This window comes from Haliotis cracherodii, unplaced genomic scaffold, assembly GCF_022045235.1.
Source record: "Haliotis cracherodii isolate W230 unplaced genomic scaffold, xgHalCrac1.p SCAF_13, whole genome shotgun sequence".
NCBI lineage: Eukaryota > Metazoa > Mollusca > Gastropoda > Lepetellida > Haliotidae > Haliotis > Haliotis cracherodii.
Window position 1 is genome coordinate 36,212,331 of NW_027266268.1, and position 17,664 is coordinate 36,229,994.

General features: G+C 44.0%; 1 protein-coding gene across 1 annotated transcript in view; it reads left to right on the forward strand.

The window, feature by feature from the left end:
• Positions 1–17,664, forward strand: part of LOC139459894 (ATP-dependent RNA helicase A-like) — a 38,012-nt gene that overhangs the window by 16,874 nt on the left and 3,474 nt on the right. Inside the window, exons 11-27 of the mRNA XM_071241609.1 lie at positions 1,966–2,043; positions 2,157–2,276; positions 3,160–3,373; positions 4,033–4,115; positions 4,554–4,710; positions 5,698–5,819; positions 6,720–6,933; positions 7,465–7,559; positions 8,098–8,171; positions 8,800–8,952; positions 9,721–9,881; positions 11,404–11,515; positions 12,147–12,314; positions 12,895–12,979; positions 14,250–14,348; positions 15,386–15,553; positions 16,366–16,481. Of these exons, the coding sequence (XP_071097710.1) occupies positions 1,966–2,043; positions 2,157–2,276; positions 3,160–3,373; positions 4,033–4,115; positions 4,554–4,710; positions 5,698–5,819; positions 6,720–6,933; positions 7,465–7,559; positions 8,098–8,171; positions 8,800–8,952; positions 9,721–9,881; positions 11,404–11,515; positions 12,147–12,314; positions 12,895–12,979; positions 14,250–14,348; positions 15,386–15,553; positions 16,366–16,481 (2,219 nt within the window). The remainder of the gene's footprint in view (positions 1–1,965; positions 2,044–2,156; positions 2,277–3,159; positions 3,374–4,032; positions 4,116–4,553; positions 4,711–5,697; positions 5,820–6,719; positions 6,934–7,464; positions 7,560–8,097; positions 8,172–8,799; positions 8,953–9,720; positions 9,882–11,403; positions 11,516–12,146; positions 12,315–12,894; positions 12,980–14,249; positions 14,349–15,385; positions 15,554–16,365; positions 16,482–17,664) is intronic.

The following is a 17,664-nucleotide window of genomic DNA, read 5'->3' on the forward strand; positions in this document are numbered from 1 at the left end:
TGAAAGTTAGGACTGCTAGCAATGGTGAGACACTGGTTGAAAGTTAGGACCGCTAGCTATGGTGAGACACTGGCTGAAAGTTAGGACCACTAGCAATGGTGAGACACTGGCTGAAAGTTAGGACCGCTAGCAATGGTGAGACACTGGTTGAAAGTTAGGACCGCTAGCAATGGTGAGACACTGGCTGAAAGTTAGGACCGCTAGCAATGGTGAGACACTGGTTGAAAGTTAGGACCGCTAGCAATGGTGAGTCACTGGCTGAAAGTTAGGACCACTAGCAATGGTGAGACACTGGCTGAAAGTTAGGACTGCTAGCAATGGTGAGACACTGGTTGAAAGTTAGGACTGCTAGCAATGGTGAGACACTGGCTGAAAGTTAGGACCACTAGCAATGGTGAGACACTGGTTGAAAGTTAGGACCTCTAGCAATGGTGAGACACTGGCTGAAAGTTAGGACTGCTAGCAATGGTGAGACACTGGTTGAAAGTTAGGACCGCTAGCTATGGTGAGACACTGGCTGAAAGTTAGGACCACTAGCAATGGTGAGACACTGGCTAAAAGTTAGGACCGCTAGCAATGGTGAGACACTGGTTGAAAGTTAGGACCGCTAGCAATGGTGAGACACTGGCTGAAAGTTAGGACCGCTAGCAATGGTGAGACACTGGTTGAAAGTTAGGACCGCTAGCAATGGTGAGTCACTGGCTGAAAGTTAGGACCGCTAGCAATGGTGAGACACTGGCTGAAAGTTAGGACCGCTAGCAATGGTGAGACACTGGTTGAAAGTTAGGACCGCTAGCAATGGTGAGACACTGGCTGAAAGTTAGGACCGCTAGCAATGGTGAGACACTGGTTGAAAGTTAGGACCGCTAGCAATGGTGAGACACTGGCTGAAAGTTAGGACCGCTAGCAATGGTGAGACACTGGTTGAAAGTTAGGACCGCTAGCAATGGTGAGACACTGGTTGAAAGTTAGGACCGCTAGCAATGGTGAGACACTAGCTGAAAGTTAGGACCGCTAGCAATGGTGAGACACTGGCTGAAAGTTAGGACCTCTAGCAATGGTGAGACACTGGCTGAAAGTTAGGACTGCTGGCAATGGTGAGACTCTGGTTGAAAGTTAGGACCGCTAGCTATGGTGAGACACTGGTTGAAAGTTAGGACCGCTAGCAATGGTGAGACACTGGCTGAAAGTTAGGACCGCTAGCAATAGTGAGACACTGGCTGAAAGTTAGGACCGCTAGCAATGGTGAGACACTGGTTGAAAGTTAGGACCGCTAGCAATAGTGAGACACTGGCTGAAAGTTAGGACCGCTAGCTATGGTGAGACACTGGTTGAAAGTTAGGACCGCTAGCAATGGTGAGACACTGGCTGAAAGTTAGGACCGCTAGCAATGGTGAGACACTGACTGAAAGTGGCTGAAAGTTAGGACCGCTAGCAATGGTGAGACACTGACTGAAAGTGGTTCTACTATGTCCTACCTTGAAAAGCTATGGAACAAAATTGTTGAATGTACGTCCTATAGAAACGACATATCATCCAGTCAGTCCGATTTACCTCGTTTTGCACATGCTGAGACTTGTGTTTTCTCCGCGAAGTAAGCTTGCTTCCAGCTATCCGTTCAAGCGTAACATGTCTTCAAACCACGAGTTTTAATATGATGTTTTAAGAGAATTAACACAAATTCAAAAGTCACGTGACTTCCATTGACTCATTGAATGCAGCTTTTTGCTTGGAGGCTGGGTATAAGGGATTTAGTCTGCCTCGCAGAAATACACGTGCAGCCTGCATTGCTCATGGTAGGGTATAAGAGATTTATTCCCCAACAGAGAATTATGTTCCCTCCAAGATGGGTTACACAGTATTTTACCAAGATCACATAGACCAATCAGATCTCATCATTATGACATGGAGATATGATAAGATGTATTTCATGCCAGCTGTATAAATGTTGTGTACATTTGCCAGGCCAGTCTGGAGCAAGTGAGTCAGGATCTTTACACCTCCCTGGAGGACCAGCGAAACCGTGACGAGCAGCTTCAGAGGGTACGTACAGTCGGATGTTTTCATACACTAGTACAAGCAGCCACGCACACACATTGCTCACGTTATTTGATCACGTCAGACATTCACGTCTTGGCTGTTGACATGTTTTGTAGATGATGTCCGATCGGTCTAAGCTGCCGGTGTTCGAGTCCCACGACTACATCCTCCAGACGATACAGCGAAGCCCTGTGACACTCATCCGGGGGGAGACTGGGTGTGGTAAGACTACACAGGTGGGTGGAGAGGACAGCAGACCTGTCACTCATGTGGAGGAGATCCAGGGTAGAGTAGGTCTTCATCATTCCAGGCTTGCCGTAAAAGGCGACTATGCTTGTCGTAAGAGGCGACTAACAGGTTTGGCTGGTCAGGCTGATCCCAATTGAATGGAATGATGCTCATGATGTCATGATGTCATGTTGTTGAGGAGATTCACCAGTCATCTGGAACAGGTGATCAGACTCAGTGACTTGGTACCCCACAATGTGGATAGTTGTTCACAATATGAATCATTGGATTGTCTGGTCCAGAATCAATTATTTACAGTCTGCTGCCATCATATAGCTGAAATATTGCTGAGTGCAATGTTAAACAACAAACAAACAAACAACATGTAACATGTTTCAGTGTGGGGCTGGAGGGAATCCCTAAAACCTGTCACGAGTCAGTCTTGCTGCACATGGTCACGCACCCACCACGACCAATATTGCATAACCTTGTCTGACTTTTGACCACATGTCCGCAATATATTACAATTATTGGGGCAAATGCCCCCCAAAACAAAAAGTCCTATTCCCTACCAGTGTCCCTACCTCGCTCAGATTCCGAGATGATTCTTGCCTTAAACAACAAACAAACTATGCTTGTCGTAAGAGGCGACTATGCTTGTCTTAAGAGGCGGCTATCGGGATTGGGTTGTCAGGTTCGCTAACTTGGTTGATGCCTGTCAACGTATCCCAATTGTGTAGATCGATGCGCATGATGTCAGTCACTGGATTGTCTTGTCCTGACTCGATTGTTTGCAGACTGACATCATATGGCTGGAATATTGCTGAGTGCGGCGTTAAACAACAAACAACCTTCACTCACTCACTCACAAATATGATTTTGACATATCAGGTGCCGCAGTTCATCTTGGACCAGATGGTGAACGAGGGTCGTGGTGCCGATTGTGGCATCTTTGTCACACAGCCCAGGAGGTTGAGTGCCGTGTCTATTGCCGAGCGAGTCGCCAACGAGAGATGTGAGAACCTTGGCGTGTCTGTTGGATACAGTGTCAGATTTGAGTCTGTCCTGCCTCGACCGTATGGAGCTCTGCTGTACTGTACTGTCGGTGAGTATCACTGGTACACCCTGGTGCTCAGGGTTAAAGGAATAGAACAAGGACTGGTCAGTACACTGTGTCTGAGTGGGGTATCTACTATAAAACCAATATGGTCCCTGACCAGTACATACAGCCACACACAAGTGCATGCACGTCCCTATGCATATCGCCCCTATCTTAGTACCCAGTAAAAATTCTTTTCCAGCTAAAATGTCTTATATATATATAACTTTAAGTTTTCTAAATTTTAATACATATGTCAACGGTACACCCGGACGAGGCCACTATTTTGAATGTCAATCTGTTCCAAACTCACATTCAATGAGGCATTTTGATTGGTTGATGATTTCACTGAGAGGAATTCTGTGCAAAGTTTAATATTGATAGCAGAGATGGCAGTGGTGACATCACTTCTGAAACAAAGATAGGGTGGTGATCAGGCCCATGGTATTCATCATAACAGAATTGAGATATGATCCACTGGATAATCACGAATGCTTGAATGTCACTTAGCTCCTGTCTTAACTGTTGCTTTGTTGAGGTTTCTATGCATTGTTAGACTTGTTGGAAACCTGAAATAATGTTGAAAAAAATTGCATGAAGACTCTGTAAGATTGATACAATGTACTGCGTGACTTGATGCATAATGATGTTGTTGACTTGTCCAGGAACGCTGCTGAGGAGGCTGGAAGGAGGATTGAGGGGCGTGTCTCATGTCATCGTTGATGAAATCCACGAGAGAGATATCAATGTATGTAGCTTGTTGTAACTCTGTTATTTTTTGTATGTAATCATACACTGCTTCAATATCTAACACAAATAATACTGTTAATTTTACTTGTCGAAATGCTTTGCTTGAACATTAAGCTGACATGGAGTGATATGAGCGAAGGCGACATAAATCACTTCTCAATAACTGTTATCAACATGTAATGTTCACCCACCTACCTATTCACTCACTTGGGGGCACGGGTGGCCCAGTCGTCTAAGGCGCCGCGATTTGCTGTGCAGAGTTGCTTCCCTTGGGCCCGCCAGAAACCTATAATTGTGGGTTTGAATCCCCGTTCGCCCCGATTATGTTTCCATGTTTGTCAGCACCATACCCGTGCTTGTGGGTTTCACCGAAGTGGTAAACGTGGTAGGGATGTTGGAACTTTGAAGTGAAACACTAACTGCCTCTGTATTGCAGACTGACTTCCTGCTTGTGCTGCTGAGGGACATGGTGCGAACCTACCCTGAGCTTCGCGTAGTGTTGATGTCGGCAACTGTGGACACATCGCTGTTCCAGGACTACTTCGGAGACTGCGAAGTAGTAGAAGTGTACGGACGGGTCTTCCCGGTGCAAGGTCAGAACTAGGTCATACTTGGTTCAAGGTCAGAACTAGGTCATACTTGGTGCAAGGTCAGAACTAGGTCATATTTGGTGCAAGGTCAGGACTAAGTCATACTTGGTGCAAGGTCAGAACTAGGTCATACTTGGTTGAAGGTCAGAACTAGGTCATATTTGGTGCAAGGTCAGAACTAGGTCATACTTGGTGCAAGGTCAGAACTAGGTCATACTTTGGGCAAGGTCAGAAGTAGTTCATACTTGGGGCAAAGCCAGAACTAGATCAAAATCGGGGCATGGTCAGGACAAGGTCATACTTGGTGCAAGGTCAAGACTAGGTCATACTTAGTGCAAGGTCAGAACTAGGTCATACTTGAGGCAATGTCAGAACTAGATCAAAATGGGTGCATTGTCAGGACGAGGTCATACTTGGTGCAAGGTTAGCACTAGATCAAAATGAGTGCATGGTCAGAAGGAGGTCATTCTTTATACATGGTCAGAACTAAGTCATACTTTGTGCACCTGAGGAATAACTTGACCTGCATGAATAATTATGGTTGTCCCCTCGTTTCCGACCCATGAGGATTAGTGTTTCTCAGCACCATTGGTTACAGTAAAAGCTGCCCTGTGTGAGCTCTGGGTGGTCACGAGGCCAGACTTGGCTGATTGTCCTTGTACCCAGTTGTCATGGGCTGATGCTCATGCCATCAACCACCAATGTTAACAGGCTTCCTAACGTGGGGCTGTTGGGTAGCCTGTTGGGTAGCCTAGTGGTTAAAGCGTTCACTCGTCAAGCCGAAGACCGGGGTTCGATTCCCGACATGGGTTCAATGTGTGAAGCCAATTTCTGGTGTCCCCCACCGTGATATTCCTGGAATATTGCTAAAAGCGGCGTAAAACCATACTCAAACAGACAGACTTCCTAACGTAGTTAATTTACTCCATGTATGTACAGCTTGATGATTGATTGTCGTGTCATGTGAGGCCCTCCCCTGCTTCTGTACAGAGTATTACCTGGAGGACTGCATCCAGATGCTCAACTTCGTCCCGCCCCCGAATGACAGGAAGAGAAAGAAAGGAGGAGGAGGAGGAGGGGGGGACGACCTCCCTGGAGATGAAGAGCAAGAGGTTAGGTTCTACATGGGTTGGAAGGCCAGCATGTAAATGTGTTTCTTGTTTCTGACAGGGCTCCTAGTCTGGAGCCCTTGACCGTAGCTTTTATCACTATCCTGGTATTGTCAGTGGCGTAAATAGTGTGTGCTTCACTGTACATGCTATAGATTAACCAGGCATTTAAAACATTTGGATGAAATTCTAAAAACAATCATTTTCGACCATGTTTACAAAATAAACATGTATAGCAATTTACTACTTATATTTTTCGCAGAACATAAATTTATGCTTTCAAAGGTTGTTGTGTAGGATGTCTGTATTTGCTTGTGGTGTCGTTGATCTTGCATATTCATATCGGCTATCGATACAGATCATAGAGTTCGATAATCGTTAACTAAATATCGATCAATTATCGATAAATATTGGTGAAGTATCTTTGAGCAAATATGCAAAAGACAAAAATCGTAAAGAAATCAACATATTTCACTCCACTGGTGAGTGGTGGCACATTTATGCAGGGATTACTTAGTGGACATTTGAGATATAACAAAAAGAGTAACTATTACTTTCCATCTTCAACAATTAATATCATTGACAATACCAAGTCTGTTTTGGTAAATCTAAACTTTATTTCATCACAATAGTTTATGATAGGTATAATCGATGACACAATTTTCATATCGATAATCGTTAATATTGCTTCCCATCGATGATAATTCCGATTATCAATCTTTTTTGCCAGTCCTAACGGCAATGGCTGCAACTCTCTGGGACTCGCACTAATCTGGACCTCACTCTATTACACTATTGTTCTCGTGCGTCTGGTTTAAGCACATTCCACTGTAATTTGTTGTAGAGGACAGCTGCTACTTTCTATGATGTAAGACCTTCTCATGACTTCATGTTCTTCTTCAGGAGAATTGCAACCTGATTCTGTCGGGTGACTACAGCCCACAGACCAAGGTGGCCATGGCGCAGCTCAACGAGAAGGAGCTGTCGTTCGAGCTGATCGAGTCCATCCTGCGGTACCTGAAGCAGCTGAAGGTGCCGGGGGCGGTGCTGGTCTTCCTGCCGGGCTGGAACCTCATCTTCTCCCTGCAGAAGCACCTGGAGGGCAGTCCAGAGTTTGGTCAGTCACAATGGCAGCACAAACTGGATCCATTTTTTTACTCCGAGGCAGTGTAGTTCACATAGCAATCCTGGGGTAGAATAGGTCTTCAGAAACCCATTCTTGCCTTAAAAGGCGACTATGCTTGTCGTAAGAGGCAATTACGGGATCGGGTGGTCAGGCTTGCTGACTTGGTTGTTGCATGTCATTGTATCCCGATGCATGGATCAATGCTCATGATCTCAAACACTGGATTGTCTGGTCCAGACTTGACTATTTACAAACTGCTGTCGTATAGCTGGAATATTGCTGAGAGTGGCGTTAAACCACAAACCAAACCAAACAAACAAAACATAGCATCATAGCATTCTACTGTGACATCATGTATGTCTGACAGTTGTTGAAGCAGCGTAGGAAGAATAATATCAGGAAACTATGACAACTTTTTAGCTCACTTTCTCGTTGCCATTTGTCCGGATCCAGAAAGGTCATAAATTTGGTGACCCTAAGTCTGTTAGATCTCCCTGACACTATCATGGTTTGTGTTCCCAGGAAGCTCATCGTATCGTGTACTCCCCCTTCACTCCCAGATTCCCAGGGAGGACCAGCGCAGAGTCTTTGACCCCGTGCCAGATGGAGTCACCAAGGTAGGTGTTTTCAACTGAACAGTTTAAACAATGTGCCATCTTGTGTGTATTTGAGTTGTACCAACCCCTAAGATTCTGAATTTTGACCAACACCGAGTCTTTGATCCGTACAAGACGAAGTCACCAACTGCAGATGTGAAACTAAGCTTGAGTAGATTGCTCAAATATAATACCGCTGCATAAGTATTTCAGTTTCCATCCAGGGGCACGGGTGGCCCAGTTGCCTAGGGCGCTAAGATTCGCTGCCCTGAGTTGCGTCCCTTGGGCACGCCAGAAACCTATGATTATGGGTTCGAATCCCAGTTCACCCTGATAATGTTTCTAGGTTTGTCAACACCATTCCGTGCTCGTGGGTTTCACCGAAGTGGTAAATGTCTTGAGACCTGCATCGCCGCGGGCTTTCCTCCCACATTAATCTGACACGCCACTATATAACTGGAATACTGTTAAAAGTGGCGTAAAATTCACTCACTCACTCACCGTGAAACCGTGAAATTGCTGACTGCAGCAATAACTCTGCCATCTTGTGATGTTTCAGATCATCTTGTCCACCAACATTGCTGAGACCAGTGTGACGATAGATGACGTTGTGTTTGTCATCGACTCCTGCAAGTAGGTTGTGTGGTGTGGATTCCTTGCTTGACTATCTGTACGATTGTTATAAGTTCCCTGGTCCATTCTCCACCATACAAGGGGTTCCTAAAAAGTTCCTCCACAACAGTTTGCATATATTGAGTACAATACTTTCCATGCATGCTTATATGGCTCACTAGACATCCACGCCACCCTAACCCATGCCAGCTTCCCCCTCCAAACACAAACCTACACACACACACAAGCACACAGGCTCACACACACACACACACACACACACACACACACACACACACACACACACACACACACACACACACACACACACACACACTCCTACACACACACACACACTCCTACACACACACACACACACAAACTCACTCCTACACACACACACACTCACAACTTCATACACACTCACTCTCACACACACACACACACACACACTCACTCACTCACTCTCAAACTCTCACACACACTTACATACACATAAACACCAATCCTCTCCTAAACAGATAGTCACATGCACACACACTAACACACACACACACACACACACACACACACACACACACATACATACACTTATACATGGATGCACTCAGTTTGTGACTGGCATCTTACATCCATCCTATCATTCCAGAGCCAAGATGAAGCTGTTCACGTCCCACAACAACATGACAAACTACGCCACTGTGTGGGCGTCCAAGACCAACCTGGAGCAGCGACGGGGGCGAGCGGGTCGAGTGAGGCCCGGCTTTTCTTTCCACCTGTGTAGCAGGGCCAGATTTGACAAGTAAGAGGGATTGAGTGACGCCCGGTTTTTGCTTTCCACCTGTGTAGCAGGGCCAGATTTGACAAATAAGAGAGGTCGAGTGAGGCCAGACTTTGCTTTCCACCTGTGTGGCAAGGCCACATTTGACAAGTAAGAGGGGTTGAGTGAGGCCTGGTTTTTGCTTTTCACCTTTGTGGCAGGGCCACATTTGACAAGTAAGAGGGGTTGAGTGAGGCCCAACTTTGCTTTCCACCTGTGTGGCAGGGCCAGATTTGACATGTAAGAGAGGTCGAGTGACGCCCGGCTTTGCTTTCCACCTGTGTAGCAGGGCCAGATTAAACATGTAAGAGGGGTTGAGTGACGCCTGGTTTTTGCTTTCCACCTGTGTGGCAGGGCCAGATTTGACAAGTAAGAGAGGTTGAGTGACGCCCGGTTTCTGCTTTCCACCTGTGTAGCAGGGCCAGATTTGACAAGTAAGAGGGGTTGAGTGATGCCTGGCTTTGTTTTCCACATGTGTAGCAAGGCCAGATTTAACATGTAAGAGTAGTTTCATCTCGACATTGTCTATAACTGTTTTGGAACTGCAACTCAAAGGGGAAGCCCAGTATCCGCCCGTCATGTTCACATAGTGCTTCACAATCTGTAAAGACAATACCGTGATATTGATGGCATATTACTAGAAGCTGCGTAAAATCCAACTCACTTACTGTTGCCTCAAACAAAATATTTAGTCACCTTTCATTAAATATTCTTTTGACGAAACTCAAACTGTTAAATATTTTCTTCAAGATTGGACCAACACACAACACCCGAGATTTTCCGTACTCCTCTCCATGAGCTGGCCTTGTCAATCAAACTTCTGAGACTGGGTCCGATTGCCCAATTCCTGGCCAAGGCGGTGGAGCCCCCACCCCTTGATGCCGTCATTGAAGCTGAAGCTACTCTCCGAGGTAGGTGGCTACAATGTCACGATGGTGGTGAAAGATTGTACAGCCATGTACACACCCTGTATTGCACAACCTCATTAATCCAGACTGAATCTAAGTCTGTGATGTATACACAATGTTTACAGAGCTTCAGATATGCTGTACAAGGTTGGATCCAGCATTAATTTTTAAAAGGGAGTCCTCCAATATATCAAAATCATCTTGGGGGGGGGGTTGTTTTAAAAAAGTTGGGGGTCTGGACACCCCCTCTGGATACGCTTATGCTGTGTATTTGTGAATAATGCAAGGTGATGATAAAGTCTCACTCATTGTTAATTATACATGTATATAGATGTTGTGTGTTATGTGTTACACACATGAACAGATAAAATTAGTCTCCTGAAACAGGATTTGAGCAGAATTACTAATGTCTACACATGAGTGTAAAAATACCGAATAGACTGTACCGAATAGTTATAAATATATTGAATACCCCCCAAAACATATCAATAGCCAATGAGAATGGTAACTTGAGTAAATACTCAGTGGTTCAAACAGTTATCTAGATCCCTGGGTTCCTTAGTGCTAAGTCTATGTTAAGGTATGGGAGTTTCGATCACCTTAGCGCTAAGTCTATGTTAAGGTATGGGAGTTACGATCACCTTAGTGCTAAGTCTATGTTAAGGTATGGGAGTTACGATCACCTTAGCACTAAGTCTATGTTAAGGTATGGGAGTTACGATCACCTTAGTGCTAAGTCTATGTTAGGGTATGGGAGTTACGATCACCTTAGTGCTAAGTCTATGTTAGGGTATGGGAGTTACGATCACCTCAGTGCTAAGTCTATGTTAGGGTATGGGAGTTAAGATCACCTTAGTGCTAAGTCTATGTTAGGGTATGGGAGTTACGATCACCTTAGCGCTAAGTCTATGTTAAGGTATGGGAGTTATGATCACCTAAGGGTGATGGTCGGCTCCCTCTGCCTGTCTACATTGGCCAATACCTGGAATAACAAATCCGCAGACTGTATCATGTTTTCATATTGTGCTCCTCCTTCCCCCTGTGACAAAAGTTGACAACCCCAACCCTATCTCTTTGTCAGTTTTTTCAAGGGGCGCCCCCTCTCCTATAGTAATTAGAGCACTGGTGCCCAGTAATCTAAGGCGCCACAATTTGCTGGGCAGAGTTGCATCCGCTGGGCACGACAGAAACCTATGATTGTGGGTTCGAATCCCGGTTCGCCCTGATTATGTTTCTAGGTTTCTAGGTTTGGCAGCACCATACCCGTGCTTGTGGGTTTTTCCAAAGTGGTAAACATCTGAGACCTGCATCACTTCAGGCTTTCCTCTCACATTAAGCTGACACGCTGTGATATAACTGGGATACTGTTCAAAGCGGCATCAAACCAAACTCACTCTAATGTCCATTCCTTTGAACAACGTGTCACTGTCTAAGCTGCATCATGTCATGATGTACATCGTTTAGTTTGTATCTCTGAGATCGTCAAAGTAGGGTTGTCAGGATGCATCTTGTCTGTTTGTTGTAGATATGCGAGCGCTGGACGCGAATGACGAGCTGACACCCCTGGGGAAGATCCTTGCCAAACTTCCCATCGAGCCCCGGCTTGGCAAGATGATCATCTTTGGATGTATCTTCTAGTAAGTGTTCCGAGGACGGAGAATCACATTCTGTTCAGCTTTCTGTCACAACTGGTACATTGGTGCAACTAATCTTGAAATGCTTGAATATTGTAGTTTAGGATAAGTCATGTGCCTTCCATAGATAAATGTAGAAGAATTGAAATATCCTTGTATTTAACAATACAGTGAGATAAGGAAAAATATTTTATATAATATAGTGTCATACTCACAAGGATTTCTTTGTTTAACTGATATATTGGGACATATGGAATATCTTGTGAAGACTTTTTCCAGTTCAGATAAAGTTATTATAGCAGATACTATTGTCACTGTAATCCTCGCAGTCAAGGAAAGGGTGATAGGAGATGTGGAAAATCTGAGTTGATTGACTCAATAATGTGAGATCGATGGACAGACTAAAAAAGTAAGGGTCATTAGACCTAAACAACCTTAAAGTTAACAGACGTTAAGTCTATTGTGATCAAATATTCATCACAAGTACTAAATAAGGTTTAGAAAGAGAGGTAACAGCATGTGTTGGACCAATCCATGGATTTTTTTTTATCAGGATACCAAATTAGTAGTCTCAGGCTAGAGGAATTTTGAAGACTGTGAATGAGTGTGTGTTTAATGCAAGTCTTTACTTCAGTGTTGGAGATGCGATGTGCACGATAGCTGCAAGTACCACATTTCCTGAGCCCTTCATAACACCGACCGACCGGCGGCGTCTGGGCTGGGTGCATAAGAGTCTGTCTGGGAGCCGATGCAGCGACCATGTGGCGCTACTCAATGCCTTCCAACTGTGGGAGGAGGCCAGGTACTGTCATCTCAGTTGTCTTCACCATTGGTCAGTTACATTTTTGGCTATATATGTTCTAGTGGTCTGCACGTAATATGATTACAGAGTTAGGGCCCTTTGCATTCCACCTGAAATTTTGTATGGTTTCTCTTGACTCACAAGTTTTGTTAGTGTCCTTGGATCCCTTCCATTCTATGTTGTATATTGTATTGACCTTTTATGTTTGTCAGTTTGAATTTCTGTTTCATTACCACTATCATGTAGTGCTATTTAAAATGTAAGGAGGAAGTTGGTTGATTTTCCGTCCGTCTGCAATCACGAACCATTCTGATCAAACAAATAATAAGGTAAATTCATCTGGGAAATATGGTCAGTCGTAAACCTTTTCAAAATTCACTATAATAGCATTCCCAAAGACATAAACAAAAATATAAATATGACTACATTTGGGCAAATTTCAAGATTCTTGTAATGTCCGTGCCCACACTGGTGGCAGGGATGTTTCCGAGAGTGTAATGAAGGTGTCACGGGCTTGGAAGGAGCTTGTGTAATAGGGTTGCAAGGGAGACTACTCTCAGTGAGACTGTTTGTGTTGCAGATCGGGCGGTGAGGACAGTGAGATGTATTTCTGTGACCAGAAGTCCCTCTCGCTGCAAACACTACGCATGACGTCCGAAGCCAAGGTAGGTCATGAGTCACAATGGCCTTGACACCTTCCTCAATGAAAAGGTCTCCCAGTTGGCCAGACAAGTTTTATATCTATTTTCATGTGTTATGATGTCTACCTTTTGCTATATTTAAGGAAGAGAATTTATGGATGTCAACTTCTTGATTATAAGGAACACAACGTTTTGGAGTATATACTTACAACTTCATAAGCTGTTGAAAGAGTAAGCATATATATATGTACTCCTATACGTTGTTCCTCATAATAAAGAAGTTGACATCCATAAATTCTCTTCCTTATCGGGGCAGTCGGGTAGCCCAGTGGTTAAAGCGTTCACTCGGGTTCGATTCCCGACATGGGTACAATGTGTGAAGCCCATTACTGGTGTCCCCTGCCGTGATAGTGCTGGAATATTGCTAAAAGCGGAGTAAAATCAAACTCACTCACTCACTCACTCTTCCTTATGTGTATCACTTCTAAATGCCTTTAAAGACTTGATTTGCTATATTGTACCAATAATTACTTTTGGCAATTTGGCAAGGTCATTATGCAGGAACAAGCACCTGATGATCAGACAACCGAAAGGGTTGGATCCAAGGTTAACTTCCCATATTAACCTAGCCTGCAGTAATCAGTATCCCCAAATTCATCCATAATGTGTTAGTTTCTGTGTTGTAGTGTTTGTTCTCTGTTGCTTTACTTTTAATATATGTACTCACTGACAAAAGGAACGTGAATATCATACATTTAAGTTAATATATGAAGAATTACTCATATTCAAGAGATATTAGATTGGTTCGACACACAAACGAACATACTGTTATGTTGTGTGAACCGATGCTCATGAACGCATCACTGTTGACTTCATGGATCTATGACCATTTGTCTCGTGCAGGATTAGGGGCGCTGGGGTAGCCTAGTGGTTAAAGCGTTCGCTCGTCACGCCGAAGACCCGGGTTCAATTCCCCACATGGGTATAATGTATCAAGCCCATTTCTGGTGTCCTCGCCGTGATATTGCTGGAATATTTCAAAAAGCGGCGTAAAACCATACTCACTCACTCACTCGTGCAGGATTAGTGTGTAAAGTTTGGAAATCACGTGCAGCATATCGTGATAAGAATAAAGTCACTCTGCGGTGACACTTGACTGATTGTTAGCTTTGTCATTAATTGGTACACTTTGGAAACATGTCTTCTCGTGTACCGTACTTCTCTATATATTTCTATGGTTCGCGTTACTTTTGGCGGTGATTATATGTTGCTATATTTGTTACCATGGTGACAGAATCAGCTGCGTGACATCCTCGTGAATGCAGGCTTCCCGGACGAGAGCCTGATGCCGATTGGCTTCAACTTCACCGGGCCGGACAACAGACTGGACATTGTGAGTGGTCACTCCAAGTTTATTCTGAAACAACATTCTGGCACAATTCTACTTTTTGGTACCTTTTGTGGTGAACTATGACCTCACGTAATAGAGGACTGTGTTCTTAAGCCTCATTTTCGGCCGAGCTGTAACCATTGTCGTGAACGGTGTGACACCTAGATGTGTCCCGGTATAATGACATAATAATTAACTTCTTCAAGATTGTTGCACATCATTAATTTTGAGCTAACAGCCAAATAAAGTGGTGTTTCAACAACTTGCCGGAGGATGAAACCCCTTTAAATCACACCCTGTACTGTCTCTATACTCCATTCAGATACAGAGGTGATACTTTGTGGGGATTTTGCTCTTGAGACAGATGGCAATAGGACATTTTCATGATTTTTATCAATTTTTAAAATGTGTGTTAAAAATATATACTACAAATAAACTTATATGAGTATGTGGCGAGCTTAATACATGTTGTACATCACCGTTTATTCTCAGCCAACTTGTCAATTTTCACTGTTGATTTGACCATTGCTCTTTGATAATGATCTCAGATTCAGCATCTATATTGATACTGAAACCTTGTCAGCATGGTGTGATGATTCAGTTTTGATGCCCTGAAATATGTTTGATAATTCAATAATTAATATTTAATGTGTTATTTGTTAATTAACATTCCAAATGTCACTATGCCCCGATGGGGTTGCAATTGGTTGCATTCAACCTCTGATGGTCATAAGAGAGAATTAAAATTTATCAGGGTGCCGTTATACAAAACTACCTCAGCACTACGACTGTCATAAGTCTATGTTAAGGTATGGGAGTTACTACCACTTTAGTACAAAGATTGCTTTGTACAATGGCACCCAGGTGGTCAGACTCATTGACTTAGTTGATGGCGTGTCATAGTATCGTGACGTTGTGAGACGTTCATAATATCAACTTCTGGTCTGGCCTTGACTCGACATGTGCACAACGTCATATAGCTGGAGTATTGCCAGTTGCCTTGTGAAACACTGACTAAGTAATGTGTGTGTGTGGTGCAGGCCATCACGCTGCTGTCCATGGGGCTGTACCCCAACGTGTGCTACCACAAGGAGAAGCGCAAAGTGCTGACCACGGAGAGCAGAGCCGCCCTCGTACACAAGTCGTCGGTCAACTGCAGCAACTTTGAGGTCAAGTTCCCGTCACCCTTCTTCATCTTTGGAGAGAAGGTTAGTTCTTGGTAAACCAGGATCATGTCAAAAAGTTACATGGCCAGGATTTTATGCTTTTAGAGATGTCCCTTATGTATTGCTTTGGAAATATATCTTTAACATATTCAAATTCCGGATGGAACTCAACCCCATAAAGTACAAGAATCTGTACTTTACTAAGAAAGTGTTATCCAAATATAACATTTGTTACATTTGACCACTTTCTAAATGGCATTGTGTGTTCATATGTCTTATGTAATATCAGTTGATCATTTGATGTTAGTGAGAATGTTGGAGTTAGGCCTCATGTTTTACAGATAAGCATTAAATTAAATTTAAAGTTTAAAAAAGTGTAGTCGTTGATTAAAAGTATACTGTTTTAACTATTTTGTATGTATTTTTTTTTTCAAATAATTTTTTTTTATGTTTGAGATTGAACAAATACAACACACTTGTCGCTGATGTTAGATGGTTTACCGTATTCGACGTAATAAGCGCCCAGGGCGCTCTCAAAATTAGAAATAGGGGGCCCTTATTAGAATATTATTTTGTGGTTTATGCTGACAGCCTGAAATGTTTATGTATGACAGATATATTTTTCCAGAATTTCATTGCACATAATTAAGGGTGCATATAACACGCAAGTGCGTATTATACGCGAATAAATAAGTCTTGTGTACATTGATCAATCAGATGGGGTGCTAATTGGGATTGTTCAATTGTCAATGGGATAGTCAATGTGTTAGCAATTATCGCTGTGGGCGCTTATTAGAGCGGGGCGCTTATTACGTCGAATACGGTAACTCTTGATGCTGATGTCCCTGCTGCAGATCAGAACCAGGGCAGTTTCCTGCAAGCAGATGACGATGGCCACGCCTCTGCAACTCCTGCTGTTCGGGGCACGAAGTGTCACTTTACAGGGAGACATGATAGTGCTGGACAACTGGTGAGTGTAACTTTACAGCGAGACATGGTAGTGCTGGACAACTGGTGAGTGTTACTTTACAGGGAGACATGGTAGTGCTGGACAACTGGTGAGTGTGACTTTACAGGGAGACATGATAGTGCTGAACAACTGGTGAGTGTCACTTTACAGGGAGACATGATAGTGCTGGACAACTGGTGAGTGTGACTTTACAGGGAGACATGATAGTGCTGGACAACTGGTGAGTGTGACTTTACAGGGAGACATGATAGTGCTGAACAACTGGTGAGTGTCACTTTACAGGGAGACATGATAGTGCTGGACAACTGGTGAGTGTGACTTTACAGGGAGACATGGTAGTGCTGGACAACTGGTGAGTGTGACTTTACAGGGAGACATGATAGTGCTGAACAACTGGTGAGTGTCACTTTACAGGGAGACATGATAGTGCTGGACAACTGGTGAGTGTGACTTTACAGGGAGACATGATAGTGCTGGACAACTGGTGAGTGTCACTTTACAGGGAGACATGATAGTGCTGGACAACTGGTGAGTGTGACTTTACAGGGAGACATGATAGTGCTGGACAACTGGTGAGTGTGACTTTACAGGGAGACATGGTAGTGCTGGACAACTGGAGAGTGTCACTTTACAGGGAGACATGATAGTGCTGAACAACTGGTGAGTGTGACTTTACAGGGAGACATGATAGTGCTGAACAACTGGTGAGTGTCACTTTACAGGGAGACATGATAGTGCTGGACAACTGGTGAGTGTGACTTTACAGGGAGACATGGTAGTGCTGGACAACTGGTGAGTGTCACTTTACAGGGAGACATGATAGTGCTGGACAACTGGTGAGTGTTACTTTACAGGGAGACATGGTAGTGCTGGACAACTGGTGAGTGTCACTTTACAGGGAGACATGATAGTGCTGGACAAATGGTGAGTGTTACTTTACAGGGAGACATGGTAGTGCTGGACAACTGGTGAGTGTGACTTTACAGGGAGACATGATAGTGCTGGACAACTGGTGAGTGTCACTTTACAGGGAGACATGATAGTGCTGGACAACTGGTGAGTGTCACTTTACAGGGAGACATGGTAGTGCTGGACAACTGGTGAGTGTCACTTTACAGGGAGACATGATAGTGCTGGACAACTGGTGAGTGTGACTTTACAGGGAGACATGATAGTGCTGGAC